This window comes from Paroedura picta, chromosome 11 (assembly GCF_049243985.1).
Source record: "Paroedura picta isolate Pp20150507F chromosome 11, Ppicta_v3.0, whole genome shotgun sequence".
In the NCBI taxonomy this organism is placed as follows: Eukaryota; Metazoa; Chordata; class Lepidosauria; order Squamata; family Gekkonidae; genus Paroedura; species Paroedura picta.
The window spans coordinates 17,455,763-17,473,321 of record NC_135379.1 but is presented as its reverse complement, the minus strand read 5'-3'; the positions used below and the strand labels follow the sequence as shown (position 1 = coordinate 17,473,321).

At 43.1% G+C, this 17,559-nt stretch overlaps 1 protein-coding gene across 1 annotated transcript in view; it reads left to right on the top strand.

The window, feature by feature from the left end:
• The first annotated feature begins 7,494 nt into the window (after nt 1-7,494).
• The window catches only part of LOC143820648 (macrophage mannose receptor 1-like), a 55,591-nt gene continuing 45,526 nt past the window's right edge, over nt 7,495-17,559 (top strand). Inside the window, exons 1-8 of the mRNA XM_077303701.1 lie at nt 7,495-7,632; nt 8,173-8,559; nt 10,717-10,884; nt 11,777-11,938; nt 12,511-12,624; nt 13,329-13,472; nt 15,479-15,661; nt 17,113-17,270. Of these exons, the coding sequence (XP_077159816.1) occupies nt 7,572-7,632; nt 8,173-8,559; nt 10,717-10,884; nt 11,777-11,938; nt 12,511-12,624; nt 13,329-13,472; nt 15,479-15,661; nt 17,113-17,270 (1,377 nt within the window). The 5' untranslated portion in view covers nt 7,495-7,571. The remainder of the gene's footprint in view (nt 7,633-8,172; nt 8,560-10,716; nt 10,885-11,776; nt 11,939-12,510; nt 12,625-13,328; nt 13,473-15,478; nt 15,662-17,112; nt 17,271-17,559) is intronic.

Genomic DNA, 17,559 nt, shown 5'->3' with positions numbered 1-17,559 from the left:
AACTGAACACAGAACTCCAAGTGGGGCTGAACCAGAGCATAGTAAAGTGGTACCATCACCTCCCGTCATCTGGACATGATACTCCATTTAATACAGCCCAAAGTTCCATTTGCCTGACCCTTCCAGATCCAGTTAAGTGCCGAGGGCAGCCTTTCTCAACTTTTTTATTGTTGAGAAACTCCTGAAACATCCTTCAGGCTTCAAGAAGCCCCAGAAGTGGCACAGTCATGCAGAATATGGTAGAGAAGCATAGCTGTGTACATGCTCACTCTTGTCAGGTCTATCATTGGCCATTTTGAGAAGGGCGGCAGGTTGACATGACCATATACGGTCATATCACCTAAAAATGTTTAACAAATTTAAAAAATCATTAAAAATTAACCCCCACACATTTGGGAAACTATTCCAAATGTGATGTATTGGGAGAGGCAGATAGGTCTGACTGAGATGGCTAAATTACTTATAGAAGACCATAAGAAGATCAGATCAGTGGTCCATCTACTCCAGTATCCCATCTCACATGGTAGCCAACCAGTTCCCCGGATGGCTAACAAAAGGGCATAGAGACTGAGCCCTTCCCCTAATGTTGCTTCCTGGTTCTGGGATTCAGAGACTTAATGCTTCTAAATGTGGAAGTTTATTTTCATGGATTCTGTGTAGTCCCACAAAAGACTGCACATCAGCAGGCCTGCCACAGAGAGATGCCTAACTGCCAATGCCATTGCCTCCATGCCCTGCACTCCCCATGTGGTCAATACCAGCCCTCCTCTATAGATATGACTGGCCTCCATTCCCCCCTCCCCCCACACACACACACACATGACGACAATCTTGTTCTGTTTTCTAACTGGAGTGGATTCTGGTCTGGTGTTTAGCCAAGCTGGTCTGAGAAAAGGAGGTTTAAGTCCAGAGGCACGCTTAAGATCAAGTAAGATGAAGAAGAAGAAGAAGAAGAAGAAGAAGAAGAAGAAGAAGAAGAAGAAGAAGAAGAAGAAGAAGAAGAAGAAGAAGAAGAAGAAGAAGAAGAAGAAGAAGAAGAAGAAGAAGAAGAAGAAGAGTTGGTTCTTATATGTCACTTTTCCCTACCCGAAGGAGGCTCAAAGCGGCTTACAGTCGCCTTCCCTTTCCTCTCCCTACAACAGACACCCTGTGAGGTGGGTGAGGCTGAGAGAGCACTGATATCACTGCTCGGTCAGAACAGTTTTATCAGTGCTGTGGCGAGCCCAAGTTCACACAGCTGGCTGCATGTGGGGGAGTGCAGAATCGAACCCGGTATGCCAGATTAGAAGTCCGCACTCCTAACCACTACACCAAACTAATATTGCCTTTGCCTTTTTCACTGCTGCAGTACACTGGGTTGATGCTTTCACTGAGCTATCTGCTTCCACACCAAGATCTTTTCCCCTCTGAGTCTCAGCAAGTTCAGTCCCCAGTAGGCTATACTTGAATTTAGGAGTTTTTGTTTCAGTGTGCTTCACCTTAGACTTACTAACTTCACTCACCACATTGTCACCCCCTTACCTGGTTTGTGGAGGTCTTCTTCAAGCTCTTCACAGTCAGCTTTCGTTCTCACCATCCTGAATAATTTTGTGCTAACCTGGCCTCCACACTACTCACCCCTAGTTCCAGATCATTTATGAGTAAATTAAATAGTACCTGCCTCAATAACAACCTTGGGACTCCACTGCTTACTTCCCTCCACTCTGAGAACTGTCCATTTATTCCTACTCTCTGATGCCTGTAAATGAACCAGTTTTTGATTCATCCTCTTACTCCATAACTAAATTTATTCTGTTATTCAGAAGTCTTTGGCGAGGTGCTATGTCAAATTACTAACATCAGGCAACAATTGGTCAGGGGACGGGTCAATGTTCCTATCAAGCTTCTAAAGAAGTCTGCATTGTAGATGAGATTCTGGAGAAGTTTGGGAGAGTAGGCTGTTGCTCCATTATCCCCAGTCATTAATCACACCCATAAAGTTGATGAGTCTCAGGGACTGAGTAGATTCGTTGATTAGAGCAAGTCAGAGGTTCGATGGAGGCTGCACCCATTTTTGCTATCCAGTCTCAGCCTACTGATCATCACCTATTAGGGTTTTTAAGATAAGAAATGTTTAGAGGCGGAATGTCATTATTTGCCTTTATGTCATAACCAGGCAAAGTAAAAAAAAATTGGACTGGTTTGGATTTGGCCCAAGACTTCAGCCAAATCCAAAAGGATCCAAAGCATCCTTCCCTGGTTTGTATTTGGCCGAATTTTTCCCATGCACATCAGGAAGGGCAGACACAGGGCCATTTCGCACGGGGATCTTTGTTGCAAATTGTTTGCGGAATGAAAAATCGCCATTTAAAATAGTGGAATTCGTCGTTTTGCACACCTGGCTTTGTAGTGGAATCAGTTGCGTTTTTTAGCGTTTCCCACAGGCTTCCGGTCTCGGCAGAAATCGCTAGAAAGGAAGCGCTATTGCCAAGCTCGTCCTGCCCCTGGCCGTCAAGCAGCCAATGGGCAGCCGTTAGCATGTTCCCAAACAGCCGCTTTCCCTTTAAGAAAGGTTTTTTTTTAAAAAAAAAAGACCCATAGCAACGAATCTGTGTAGATTCGTTGCTACGGAGAGACCCATCCAGCTGCCTAATGTGAGCTGTCGTTTGATTGTATGATCGTTTGCACGCTGCCTCGAGTGATAAAAAAAAATTCCCCCCCCCCTTCTCACGGGCTCGATTTTCGGCTGAATTTATGTGTAAAAAATAAAGGGACTTTATTTCAGCAAACGGGCTTTTAAGTGGTTTGTGCTTAGTGACTAAAGGTGAAGGACTGAAGCCAGGGAAGCCTCTAAACAGAAAGAGGCTCGCCGGTGCGTTTATCCCCGCTCGCTCCGAGAAAAAAAAATGGCGATCGCTTCGCCGGAAGTTTGGAGGAGAGAGCCAGGGGGAGGGACTTTGAAGAACCAGCAACAATGGTAACGCACAGGTCTTTAGCGCTAGTGTTGCAGATTGGTTGCAGGAGTGTATCGCTATCCGGAGGGTGAATCCACTTTTCTGGATTCCCCTGAAAGCGCCACAACGAAGCGCTTTTGGCGGGTCGGTTTCAGGATTGTTGCAGATTGTCTACGACGTCGTGGGTTATGGCAAATTAGTAGCGTTTCCAATTAGCAACCATTGTGCTATTTTGAAGCCGTGCGAAATGGCCCACAGGGTTCCCATGCCTCTCCTCCCCAATACAAGCAGCTCTTGTCTGGGGGGGGGAAGGCTGGGGGGCGGACAGAGAGTGCTAAGCAGCTGCTATTAACAGATTGTTTGCCAGGCCCTTTAAATGACTCCCCCCTCTGCTGCTGCCTGAGAAAGGGGGGCATTTAAAGGGCACATGAAGCAACTGATTTGTCATGATAAGCTGCTTCTCACACCCCTAAAATGCCTTCCACAGTCTCTGCTACCTGAGAAAGCAGATGAGAGGCATTTCAAGGGCATGCCAAGTGGGGATCAGGGACAACGGAGGCAGGGTGGACTTGTCCACCTCATCCCCACTCTCCCTAAGCCTTCAGGAGTCAGCTCCTAATTGGGATTGGGGAGAGCGAGGGCAGGCTGAGAAAGCGGGGGGGGGGGAGTTAAACTGGCTGAATTGTGGTCGAATCACAATTTGGCCACTGCTGATTCAGCCTGTTTGGATTGCATGGATGGGCAATTCAGCTCAGAAAAGTCTGAAAAATGCCTGAATCAACATTGATTTGGGTGCTTTTTGACTTATCTGAACATAATTGCCCTAATCTTTACCCTGGATTTCCTTGATGGTCTCACATCCAAATACTAACCAGGTCTAACCTTCTTAGGTTCTGATATTTGATACCATCTAGCTAGTTTGATCATTGATAGTTAAAGCTTCTCGAACATTGCTGTTTTTTTGTCATTCCTGTCATTCTGTTTCACATCAAAATTCTTAATTAAAGTTTCATATTTCTTGAGATTTTATATGTAATCCCTATTTCCTCATTCTGGGTTGCACGATCATCAGATTACTCATGTTACAATGTTGATTCAGTATAAACAAGAATACAAGGCTTTGCTGTCTGACTATAAATTGTTAAAATTGATTAGAGGCCAACATTTTATTATGCGATTAGGCATTTTTCAGATAGGAAAAAAACATAGCTATGTAGCACACTAAAACTCATGAGCATTAACAAATATAATGAAATGGAATTTCTTTTGACTTTTAATTCCTAGCTTGTGGGACCTCCCTTGCATCAAAGGCTTAGGCTTGCAGTCTTATAGACATAGAATCATAGAGTTGGAAGGGACCTCCTGAGTCATCTAGTCCAACTCCCTGCACTGTGTAGGACACTCACATCCCTATCACTTATCCACGGTAACCTGCCACCCACTTGAACCTTCACAGAATCAGCCTCTCCGTCAGATGGATATCCAGCCTCTGGTCACGATACTCCGTTTGATACAGCCCAAAAGCCCATTTGCCTTTTTAGCCACCGAGTCACACTGCTGACTAATGTTCAATGTATGGTCTACTAAGACTCCTAGATCCTTTTCGCACATGCTACTGCCCTCACAATTCTCCCCCATCCTATCTTGATGTAAATGGTTTTTCCTACCTAAATGCAGAACTTTACATTTGTCCCGATTGAACTTAATTTCATTAAGTTTAGCCCACTTCTCGAGCCTATCAAGATGATCCTGTATTCTGTTTCTGTCTTCACTTGTGTTTGCTACCCCTCCCAGTTTAGTATCATCTGCAAATTTAATAAGTGTCCCCTCTAAAACCTCATCCAAATCATTTATACACTAGTAAATAAGCCCGTTGCAGTCAAAATGCAGCGGGCGCGAGCAGGGCGTGCCATGAGGGCGGCGTGGCTGTGCGGGCCTGCTTAGCAAGGCCGGGGCGTCCTGTCGGCCGGGCACGTACCTGTTTTGTTGGCGGCAGGCTGGATTCGCCGCGGGTGGTGGCACAGGAGCTGGGCGATGTCCCTGTGGCGGCAGCTTGGCTTCTGTGGCGGTGGGTGCTGGCTGGCGGGGGGGGCGAAGTGTTGGCGGCAGCGGCAGGCAGCGGCCTGATGCAGCGGGAGGTGCTTTGCGCCTCCCAAGGCACCAGGCCGCCGGCCAGGGTGCACCTGGCAGCCGTGCTATGCGCATAGCATGGCTGCTGGGTGCTCCCTTGTCGGCGGCCAGACGCCAGCAAAGGAGCAACTGCGAGCCACGCTGTGTGCGGCTCGCAGTTGCTCAGGGCTGGAAATCGGAGGGACCAATCGGCAGCCGTGAAGCGCCTGCCAATTGGTCCCTCCGATTGTCTGTCCGGAGGAAGGGTCCAATCCGGACCCTTCCTCATCCCAGACACATCCCGCCCCAGAACCCCTTACCGTTTTATTTCGTCCGCGGTGCCCGTGGCGCTGTGGGTGGTATTAAGATATGTTGAACAACACAGCCCCCAGGACTGATCCCTGGGGTACTCCACTTGTCACTCTTTCCCAAGAGGATGCTGAACCATTAACAAGTACCCTCTGGGTACGATCTGTCAACCAGTTATTGATCCACCTGACAGAATTAGGATCCATACCGCATTTTACCAACTTGTGAACAAGAATATCATGTGGAACCTTATCAAAAGCTTTGCTGCAATCCAGATAAACTATGTCCAGGGCATTCCCCTGATCCAGCAAGGTAGTCACTTTCTCGAAGAATAAAAAAATGCATGTGTTGTTGGTTTCTACTTTGCTTAAGAGATGCTACAAATTTGGTATGTTAACTGAATGGCTTAAACGGAAAGCCTTCCATGCTGCACAGGAGATGCCACAAGACTTTGGGTCTAGCTGCAAGAGGGCACATATCTCGGTTTTCAGTTATAGCTTGCTCCTGCACCATACTTCGAAAAGAATTCATTTCATACATCCTGTTGCTCAACATTTTTCTTGTAACCACCTAACTTCAAAAGAACTTGACTAATTCTGCTGCCCTAAGCAAAGTAAAGAGCTGAGTATAGCACTTAAAAAAAAAACTGCAACTCACAAGTGAACTCTCCTGTATTATACATAGTCATTTAATTTAAAGAAACATTTTCTGTTCTGCATGATCTCTGTGAGTTCAAGGCAGCAAGACCATTGGTCCACCTCGGTCTGCATCCTCTACTACAGCTGGCAGCAGATCTCTATGGTTTCAGCCTGAAACAGTTTACTGGTTACTTACTAAGCTCCTTTAGGTGGAGAAACTAGAGAGTGAACTTGCAGCTTGCAAGGTAGGTCAAGTTCACCAGGAACTTTCCCAAAAACGTAGTTGAAATACCTCAAAAGTTCTCACTAGAGCACACTGACTATGTACATTCATTCTGAAAAAAAAGTAGCCATGCCTTTCAAATATTGCCCACGTGATTGCTATTCTTTCCAGTTGGCTAGAACATTGTTTACCAGTTAAATGTCTATGACAATAATAACAAAGGTATGTAAAGTGGAGTGTGAACCAAGAGAGGGTCATGGCTGAATGGCAGAGCCTATATTTAGGGGACAGGAGCTCCCAGGTAGAGTTCCCGGTATCTCCAGTTAAAAGTTGTAAAAGATACAGAATAAGTTAACTTGGGCGATTCTGCACTAGCGCTGCCATTCCAGGACATCACCAGTGCATTGCGGCAGAGCTGCATGCTCCACTGCTTTCTGTGTGCCCATGGGGGACACATTTCAGCAGCGGATCCAGTCTGCCCTGGATTTATGCATCCCTATGGATGTATCCAGGGTAGAATGGTTCTGCCATGGGGAGGGGGGGTTGCAGGAAGGTGCCATTGAATGAGAACACAATGCCACCTTCCTGCAAAAAAGAAAAGGCCTGTTTTTGTCCCCTTCCAGCCTCCGTAGGAGGCCTGGCTCTTCTGCGTCCACATAGCCTTCCACCAGGTTAGGCCCCATTGGCCCCAGAGCACTTAAAGGAACATGGAAACTATCTACATTCCCTTAAAGTGGGGCAACAGTGGCCTAACATACTCCATGCCCAAGAGAGGCCTACCCTCTGGCAATATCATGTGGAAGTGGGGATTAGCCCTGCTTCCATATGATTGCCACCCTGGCCTCTTCTGCCGATGTAGAATTGGCGCTTTAGACGCTGGAGAGCTGCTGCCAGTCTGAGCAGACAATACTGGCCTCAATGGACTAATGGACTAATTCTGTAGAAGGCAACATTATGTGTTCATGTGTTTGTTATGTGAGCAGATATATGCAAAGATTTGTAACATGCTGAATACAGCAAGCAAAACCATGAGAAAAGTTAAATGTACAGCTAAAACATTCTTCTAGTTTTATAGGATGGGTGATTTTTTTTCAGTGGATACATGAGAAAGGGACTGACGTAAACTTCATTCTTGAATTTTCTCAGTTCTTCCTTCGAAATTAGTCATTTTTTAGTGGGGCGTGATCAACAACGTCACAACATTTTCTTATATATAGTTGCTTATAGAGGATGCATTGCCTAATATAGAACTGAAAATGCCAGTGTGCCTGATCCATTTCTGAAGAAGTTGCTGAAAAGCTGCTAACATAGATCCATCTTATTTACAAGAGCAGTTTGTCAAAGGCTTTGTGCTTTTCAATGTCTTTCTTTTTGCTCCTGAATTGCCTGCTACTCATTCAGCAGTCCTTCCAGGTATCAGGTATGTCCCTCTTCATTTCCATTATCAGCAGTAAGGCAATAACATTCTCTATAAGCAAGTACTGCCAAATTGACTACTGAAAGCTTGAGAAACAGCATGATTAAACTTAATTCTGCGAGATCTTTCAAAGAGGAAGAAATGGTGTATTTCATGTTTCAGTTGTATCTGTCAATAAACAGGAAGTTAATGATGCAACCAACATTGCTAAGGATTATTTACTGTACTGATGTTTCTTTCTTTTTTTTAAATGCTTGTGCTCTTAACTATGCCTGACTAAAAGGAAATCTTTTCAAAATTATTTATAAAAGTTCCTGGAGTTTTATAATTATGTAAGCATTGATATCAGCTTGCATGGCTATATCTTCTCTAGAATAAGTAAAAGAATAAACACTGCACACTGAAACAGCCACAGTCAACAATAAATATAAAATAATTTTCATAGTTTCCCTCTTTCCCCTACTTTCTCCTGCTCTATTGGTGTCTTCATCCTGTCAGACATCCTGTCAGAGGCATAATGTTACTATGACTTTAATTTTACAGAGGACGATACTTTTCTGATAAACTATGAGAAGTATAATCTTTGTATACAAGCCGGAGACACCTCTGCCATCTCACTCGTCAAGTGCAATCAGGGTAATAAGTTCCAAAAGTTTAAATGGACTTCCAGTCAGCAGATACTGAACATGGGACTGAAGTCATGCTTGGGAGCATCTGCAGACCTCAGACAACTTGAATTCTCCTCCTGCAATCAGACCAGTGATCTGCAAAAGTGGGAATGCCTCAATGGTACCTTCCCTGCAATCAAAGACCACAACCATTTTTTGGCTTATGAGGCTGGACGTGTCCAGTTGCATAATGGACCTGATGTTGAAGCAACCTGGAAGATTGATGGGACCAACGACAGATTGTGCACGAAAGGATTTGAAGGTAAATTACAAAGGGTGTGTTTTCAGTGTTCCACTGAGCATCTGATTAACCATGTTAAATCTCCTGCATTTAACTGTTATGTACCATGAAGTGTAAAGAACAAAGAACAACCATAAGGCAGGTAGCTAACAGCAAGTAGATTTATTTAGAACATGCATTTGCTGGCAGGGGCTCATGGGAATTGTAGTCCGTGGACATCTGGAGGACCACAGGTTGACTACCCCTGATTTAGAATACATGTCTGCAGGCATAGAGAGAAAGCACCTAGGGGGTGCGGTTTCTGGAGTCTTTGATACAGTCCAATTAAATGTATAGCTCCCAACGCGTCATCCCTATCTGTCCCTCTAACCAATCAGGTTATGCGGAGGGCTTCCATTCTAACCTATCACCAACGTATTTCATTCTATTCCTTTGTTTCAAAAATTACATTTCCCTTATAAGGAGTTTGTATATCCAGGTTCTATATATTTCCTGCTTTTGAAGAAAGCATCTGAAAACATCTGCCACATCCTGTTGCTTAGTGAACTTTCAATGAACTGTAGTAGTTCTTTTTTATAACAGTGTGATGGGTCACAAATTCTACCTCTCATATTTTTCCTATATCATAACCAGGCTGCAATTTCATCAGCCAGGAGAATGTGAAAAAAATATTATAAACAAAACAAACAGATCTTGTCATATAAGATATAGCTTCTTTGAACATTGCATAACCCTTTCTAAAGGGGGAGGGGGTTCAAATTAATAGATGGAAGCACCTTTATGGCTTGACAAGATGGGAAATTACTCCAAAAGTTAAAACATTCCAGAAATTACATAGTTTTCAGTATAACAATATTTATCATCAGCCCCAGGCCTTCACAACTAGATATAGAACAAAATCCCAATGACAATGAATATAGCAACAACTTTAGCATCCTTCCAGAAGGGTACTCAGAACAGAGACAGTTCTAGCAAACAATACCCAGTAACACAGGAAAATAAAAAGTCCAAACTTTAACTTATAGAAGCACAAGGCCGCAGCTTCTTATCTGCTTCTTCAAGGGTCCTTGCTACTGTTACTGCTGCTGCTCGTGAGAACATGCCCTGACCTGGGCCTGCAAATGAATTAGCAGTTTTCCTCAATCTAGCCGAGCATCAAAGAACTGAGGCTTTTGAACTCTGGTGCTGGAGAAGACTCTTGCGAGTCCCTTGGACTGCAAGGTGAACAAACCGGTCAGTCCTAGAGGAGATCAGCCCTGACTGCTTCTTAGAAGGCCAGATCCTGAAGAGGAAACTCAAATACTTTGGCCACCTCATGAGAAGGAAGGACTCCCTGGAGAAGAGCCTAATGCTGGGAGCGATCGAGAGCAAAAGAAGAAGGGGACGACAGAGAATGAGGTGGCTGGATGGAGTCACTGAAGCAGTAGATGCAACCTTAAATGGACTCCGGGGAATGGTAGAGGACAGGAAGGCCTGGAGGATCATTGTCCATGGGGTCGCGATGGGTCGGACACGACTTTGCACCTAACAACAACAACAAGCCTTCTCTCTCTCAGTACAGGCCAGACTGACTGAGGGGTGGAGCTTTTGCAATTTTGCAAATATATATGAGCAACTTTACTGCTCATGCTCAATGACCTTTGGCTCCCTAGGCCTAAATCCTAAACTATTTAACAAAATTATTAATACAAAAATGACATGTGTTACACCTGCTCACCTAGGAATAAATCTGTGTTATGGGGAACTGTTTCAGACACAAATGCTAAGGCGTTACACACTTCTTCTCAAAGCATAGACCTTTGTATGACGTCACTATAATTTCCTAAAATATGTATATATTATGATCAAAGTCTGGCCAAATCATGTATCTTCGTCCTATTTTTTTTAGTAATTTTGTTTTTAAAATAAATGGAAAAGAACTGGAGAAACTTAAATGTATAAGTGATACCAAAATGTCAGGGCCAGAAATGTCCTGAAAAATCCAAATAAGAAATGGTAACAGACAAAAAGACTTTCTCATTCACTTCAATGGAAGATATCATAGGCTGCATACATGAAAAGCAATGTGAGCCTACAATGAGTTCTTCCATTGAAGTGAACGTTGGCACTCTTAGAGCTCTAGCTTAAAGGTTTTGTTGCATTGCTGTATTAACTATGATTCATTGTCTTCGACTTTAGCTCAGTTTACTATCGGCGGCAATTCCAATGGAGCACCCTGTGTATTCCCATTCCGGTATAGGTTAGAGTGGCATGCTGAATGCACAACAGGCAGTGGCCAACTGCTGTGGTGCGGAACTACTGCTGATGTGGATAAAGACTTCTTAAAAGGATATTGTCCCACAAAAGGTAAAACTCTCTCAACGTTTGTTTCGATTCAGTACTCTGCCATCACATCATGCAAGGGTAGCACTCCTTTTACCTCCTCCCTCCCCAGCCTCCTTTTCTCCGTTCTCCCCGACATAACTCACCTTTATTGAGTGTATTCATGTCATACCATGGCTCACCTTGACTGATGGCAGTTAGACTCGTCTATCAGTAGGTAGTGCATCCCATACTCTTACTCAGGGGTAGTCAAACTGTGGCCCTCCAGATGTCCATGGACTACAATTCCCAGAAGCCCCTGCCAGCATTCGCTGGCAGGGGCTTCTGGGAATTGTGGTCCATGGACATCTGGAGGGCCGCAGTTTGACTACCCCTGCTCTTACTCAAGGCCTCCAGTATTCTCACTGATGCAATGCAGAGATGGAGGATGGAAGCGCCTCACATGGGGTACAGCATAATTATAATCTGTAGCAAAAGCAAAAGTGAAATCATACCATACATGCCTCTCGGGGCAGTTGTAGTTGCCCCTCCATTTTAATTTTTAAAATTTATTTTATTTATTAATTTTGTCAAACACGTATTTATGTTCGTTATTTACATTCCATCTCCCCCCCCCCCCGAGTGTTCTGGTGAGACACATTACCTGAAAACACTTTTCAGTTAACACTTCTCCACAGAATGATTCCCTTCTTGAACTGGTGGCCACTCCTCAAGGTCCCCTTCTTTAACTTGTACTTCAGAATTTTGATCTTCTCCCTGACAAAAAGTTTAGTTCATGTGCCCGCTCTCTCACTTCAGCCTCCTCACAGTCATAAAGCCTTGCTTCACGTCCACTGAATGTCAGAACAAGCTGAAAGATTTTTCCTTCAGGGTTCTGTGATGGTTTGACAAGAGTATTATTAAACGATATTTACAGATGACAATGAATACTTTTGGATTAAAAATCATCGGACTGGAAATCAGTACCAGATAAATAAGGCTTCAACTCTTACATGGCTTCAAGCAAGAAAAAGTTGTCAGCAACAGAATGCAGAATTATTAAGCTTCACGGAACTGCATGAAGAAATGTATTTGGCAGGTGCGTCTTTTTAAAAATGAGGTATATGTAAGTGATCAGTCTCTCAGAATATTCAGAGTTTCTGTAGGAAGATCTTTCAAAATTGAACTATGATCATTTTATGAGGATAGGGAATGGGGGAAAATTATATTTAACTATATTTCTAAATGACAAGGGAAAAGCTATGTTAAAGGAAAACTTAATGTTAGAAATCCTTGACTAATCTCCTGACATATTGACCATAAAAGAAGTCTGTGGGAGTCAAATTTGGATCCCAGCTGTTATGCTGAGCAAGGAGAGTGAGACTGTTTCTCCCTGATCTGCTTTCCTGGCCAGAACTGCTTCCCTGGGGTTATGTGAGCTCTGAAAAAGAATGTGACAAAACAGAGATGATATTGTTGTTGTTGTTGTTGTTGTTGTTGTTGTTGTTGTTATTGTTATTGTTGTTGTTGTTGTTGTTGTTGTTATTGTTGTTGTTATTGTTAAATTTGTATAACACCCTCCCATGCATATCCACCTTCTTTGCTTACCACTGCCAATTCATTATGAAAATTAGGCAATATCATGCTTTTGTTTTTCTTCCCCTGAAACAGGATTAACAACCGATATGAACACTGACCTCTGGATTGGACTCAACAGTTTGGATATGGACAGTGGATGGCAGTGGGTTGGTGACCATCCTTTCCGATATTTGAACTGGGCTCCAGGTGAGTTTCCAGACAAGCAATGCCGAAAACTATGACTATTTGGTATTCAGTCAGAAATTCAAAACATTGGAACGAATCTACTGGAGGTTGGAGTATCTGAAAATGGTGCAAACTTCCTGTTGAAAGCCATAGATGGCGTTTTCAAAATAACGGTCACCTTCTTGCAAGGACAAAGCCATAACTAATTTCTGTGTATCAAACATACTATCACAGAATCCTGATCTCTTCTGCCTGTTCAATCAATCCCGTAAGAACTTCAAGAAAGACAGGAATGGAAGGAAATGGCATTTCCAGGAAGTCAGTTGGTCAATGCCACATCCCTTAAAATGGCAGGAGTACTATGCTCTATAGCAGGGGAAAGTCAAATTGTGTCCCTCCAGATGCCCATGGACTACAATTCCCATGAGCCCGTGCCAGCAGTCTCTGGCAGGGGCTCATGGGAATTGTAGTCCATGGGCATCTGAAGGGACGCAGTTTGACTACCCCTGCTCCATAGAATGTGGCTACATATTGACCATGATCATTGGGCACAACCCGGAGAAAGATTATCATTAGCAGAAGTATTGTCAGATTGTGCACTCCCCATCTCCAGTTCCTACAAGATGTATATAATGGAAATAAAACTGACGATACAAACCATTATTTGATATTATGATAAAAATGGGTACACTGTTAATGCATGTTTTGTATCTTTGTTTCTTCAGGGAGCCCATCACCAGAACCAGAGAAAATCTGCGCAACGATGCAGACTCAGAGTGGCAAATGGGAGAATAAAGCATGTGGGGAAAAACTCGGATACATTTGCAAAAAACTGAACTCTTCATTAAATGTCCCAGTTATCTCTCCAGGTACCATTGATTAGCTGAAATTAATATGTGTTAGATCCCACGGGTTTCTTTTGATATTGGTGGCATTTTTCCTGTGATGCAGGGAGCCATACATGGATACAAGTGGCTCCCATGTCTTTGGGAAGCTTCAGTGCTGCGGAACAGATGTACAGGATCTGATCACATTTTTTTCTTTTGCTGTCATGTCACAGCTGACCTATGGGGGGCCTCATCAGGTTTTGAGGGTAAGAGACATTCAGAGATGGCTTGACTTCGACTGCCTCTTTGTTGCAAACCTGGGTCTCCTTGGTGTCTTCCATCTGAATACTAACTAGGACCCTGAGATCTGATAACCTTGGGCTGGTCTGGGCAATCAAGGTCAGGGCTCTGCAGCCCTATACAGCAGCCTCTTTTAAAAGGTAAAAGTAAAGGTAAAGGTATCCCCTGTGCAAGCACTGAGTCATGTCTGACTCTTGGGGCAACGCCCTCTAGCGTTTTCATGGCAGACTCAATGCGGGGTGGTTTGCCAGTGCCTTCCCCAGTCATTACCGTTTACCCCCCAGCAAGCTGGGTACTCATTTTACTGACCTCGGAAGGGTGGAAGGCTGAGTTAACCTTGAGCCGGCTGCTGGGATTGAACTCTCAGCCTCATGGGCAGAGCTTTCAAACAGCATGTCTGCTGCCTTACCACTCTGTGCCACAAGAGGCTCATTTTTAAAAGGTATGTTGTTTTAAATTGTACTAATTTTGACCATAATGAATATGCTACATATATTATAAGGTCAATAATATTAAAGAGTAAGGTAGTTTTCAGTGCTATAAAGCAACTCAATATGTAGTCCAACAAAATCAAAGTCCAGTAACACCTTTAAGACCAAGAAAGATTTATTCAAGGTATGAGCTCACACCTTGAATAAATCTTTCTTGGTCTTAAAGGTGCTACTGGACTCTGATTTTGTTGTGCTACTTCGGCTACCCACTTGAATATCAATATCTAGTCATGCTGCTAGTCCTGGTGTGATGGTATGAAACTGTTCCTGTTCAAAGAACACGCTTTCTTTCCTTTACCAACAAAAGACTATTTATGTTTTCAACTTGTATTTTGTCCCCAACTCCCAGATTGCAAACACTAATAGGCATATGATAAGGTAGCAAAGGTTATGGTAGGTTGCAATGCACTCCCTCTAATTCTGAGAATATTCCCAATTTTACATGTAGAAAATGAAAGTGTACTTCCAAATTATGTGCGCCAAATAAATAAAACTCGGTATGATAATGGCATGAATGATGTATTTATGTTAAACAAGTAATGTAAATTCAGGGTGGATAAGAAAGTATTGCACAAATTTCATTCCTCCCCCCCCCCCCCCCATTGGGAGGGATTTCTCAGGGGGAAATATTTTTCCCCCATGGGTGTTCTATTTCCGGAAATTTTACATCTCTAGCAGAAGCCAAATCCTCATCCCAAACATCATGTGAAAAACTGATAATTTGAGAAATGCATAGATTCTCTTAAGATATAAAGTATTTCTACAAAACATGCCAGTCCTTAGAAGAGAGATATTTGCTTTGAACTGGTAGCTAACAGCTCTATTTACAATACTGTCTTCCCCAAGTCTTGCTCTGTCTTTTTATATCTCCTTGCTTGCAGTATATTTTATTTGAATAAGTGAATCAATCATATAATACAGATCACAGTTTTTGGATTGGATTCTGCCTAGAATTTCCATAGGTACAGGGACATAGGATTTTTGCTAATAACCTCCTTCTGCAAAAGACTATGGTCCCACACCCAAGCTATTCCTTGGATCGTCCCTGTCTCCCAAGAACAGCACTGGGGGTAGGGCAACGTGGGCTATAAAATGGGGGAATCAGTGAAAATTGTCCTTCCTTCCTTCCTTCCTTCCTTCTTCCTTCCTGTGCTAGATATCGTCACAGGTTCTGAGGGGGGCCCATTGATCTTGCTATAACTGTAGAAGGATTCAAGCTTTTTATGCTTCCACTGACTATGTGTGTCCTCTTTTTAGATGACATGAAGCCTGTGAGATGTTCAGATGATTGGGTTCCTTACCTAGGCCACTGTTATCACCTTCATAGAGATCTCAAGACATGGAATGATGCACAGTCAGCTTGTCGAAATCAAGGTGGAGAGTTAGCCAGTATCCACAATATTGAAGAGCACAGTTTTGCCATTTCTCAGCTTGGCTACAGTAAGTACTTGTATACTGATGTCACATTCTTACTCAGTAGTGATATGAACCCAGGAATCTTGTCCTACTCTGGCATTCTAATCACTACTCAACACTGCTTCTCATATGATAAATATTTCTGCTGTGTTGTGTTCTTCTAGTTTCATATGTACATCAATAATCTTATTGGTAATGCAACTAAGTAAATTTTTACAGAGGCTCCTTTGCACTTGTACCAAGAATATAAGTTCCTCCAAAGTTCTGCTTTTCTGGATTCCTAATTCTAATAATCATAGCAATAGCTTATTCCAGAATCAAACCTACCAGAGACAAACCTATCAGCTGAGTCAGGAATGGATCGGGATGTTAATAAACACTTAAACTCTACTTTTCAAACCCTGGTTCCTTCTGCCACACTTAAGAATATTTCTGGGGTCTTCAGTGAACTGGGGGAAAGCATTCTGCATGGAAGATTTATTCCACATGTGAAGCACAACCAAATCAAAATGCAAGAAATGCAATTAGCTGTTGCCATAATGCTGCTCATTTGTAACAATAATGCAAAAAGACCAGCTCTTGACACAGTATTTTATTGTTCCCTTCTGAACCAGTACTCTTTTATAAGCTATGCAAGTTTCACATAAGCATGCCCAGTTGCTTCTCAGCACGGTCAGGAAGATCCTGTTTAACACATGAAGATAGTCTCAGAGGGCTTTCTATGTTGGTATCAAGTAAACTAGCTAGCTTAAATCCAACAGCACATGATAAATCAACAAGATTTTAGGTGCATACACTTTTTAAGAGTCAAAGCTCCTGAAAGTAGAAGTGTCAGGCAGGAGCAACACACAATCCTGTCACTTTGCACTTCTCTAGCTCTCATCCTCCCACCCCCCTGCAAGAGCAGACAGTCCTTGTCCAAAATGGGGAGTGGGATGGTAGAAAGCAGCATTCAAAGTCAGTCAAAGCACCATTATTGGCATAACCATAACAAAGCATTGGTGTGAAAGATAGGGCATTTCAATTCCCAGTTTGTTTGGAGAAAATCCTATGGAGGAACTTTGCAATATCTTCAGTAACTTGAGAGTTATGATCCGATAAGAGAAAATGCACTATTGTTGAAGGATCCTGAATCTTGTTCACCCTCATGAGCGGATATATGGACCATTCTCTGAGATGGTTATGGTGCTCACAATACAGCAGAACGTGTTCCACTGACTCAGGTTTCTTGGATGAGCACGTACAAATCTGATGGCATATGGAATTTTAGCATAGCAACCTTTACTCATTGCTGTCTGTGAGGTTTAGTCTCACAAGAAGTTAGAAGACATGTTCTGTGTTTTTGTGTATGTAAAGAAATTGAAAAATTAAAGAAGTTTAAAAAAAAAAACCAAGAGAAGGAGCCCTTCATCTGAGAGTCCATGGTGTCCATGGACACTAGAAAGCAAACACCCAATATGCATTTATCTCCTTAGGTCCCACAGATATGCTGTGGATAGGACTGAATGCCCAGAAGACTGTGAGGTATTTTGAATGGAGTGATGGGACTCCTGTGACATACACCAAGTGGCAAAGAGAAGAACCAGCTTATCAATACGACTCCCTGGACAACTGTGTCATCATGACAGGAGAAGTAAAAACAATGTTGTCTCTTTTCAATAAAAAATAAGGCTGTCTCTCTTGTCTATCTTCTTACCAAAGATGTGGTCCTCCTGTGAGGGTTGTGTTGGCTTCTGCCCTACTTAGAGGATGTGAAGTTTCTCCCTTTGCAAGTGGCTTCTGGTTGGGAGGGAAGAGGTTCACGCTGAGCCAATTACTTCTCCTATTGTCTTTCTTGGGAATGGCATCAGGGAAAAGCCTCTTAGGCTTCAAGAAGTTCAAATGAAACCACCCCCCCCCCCCCACACACACACACACATACA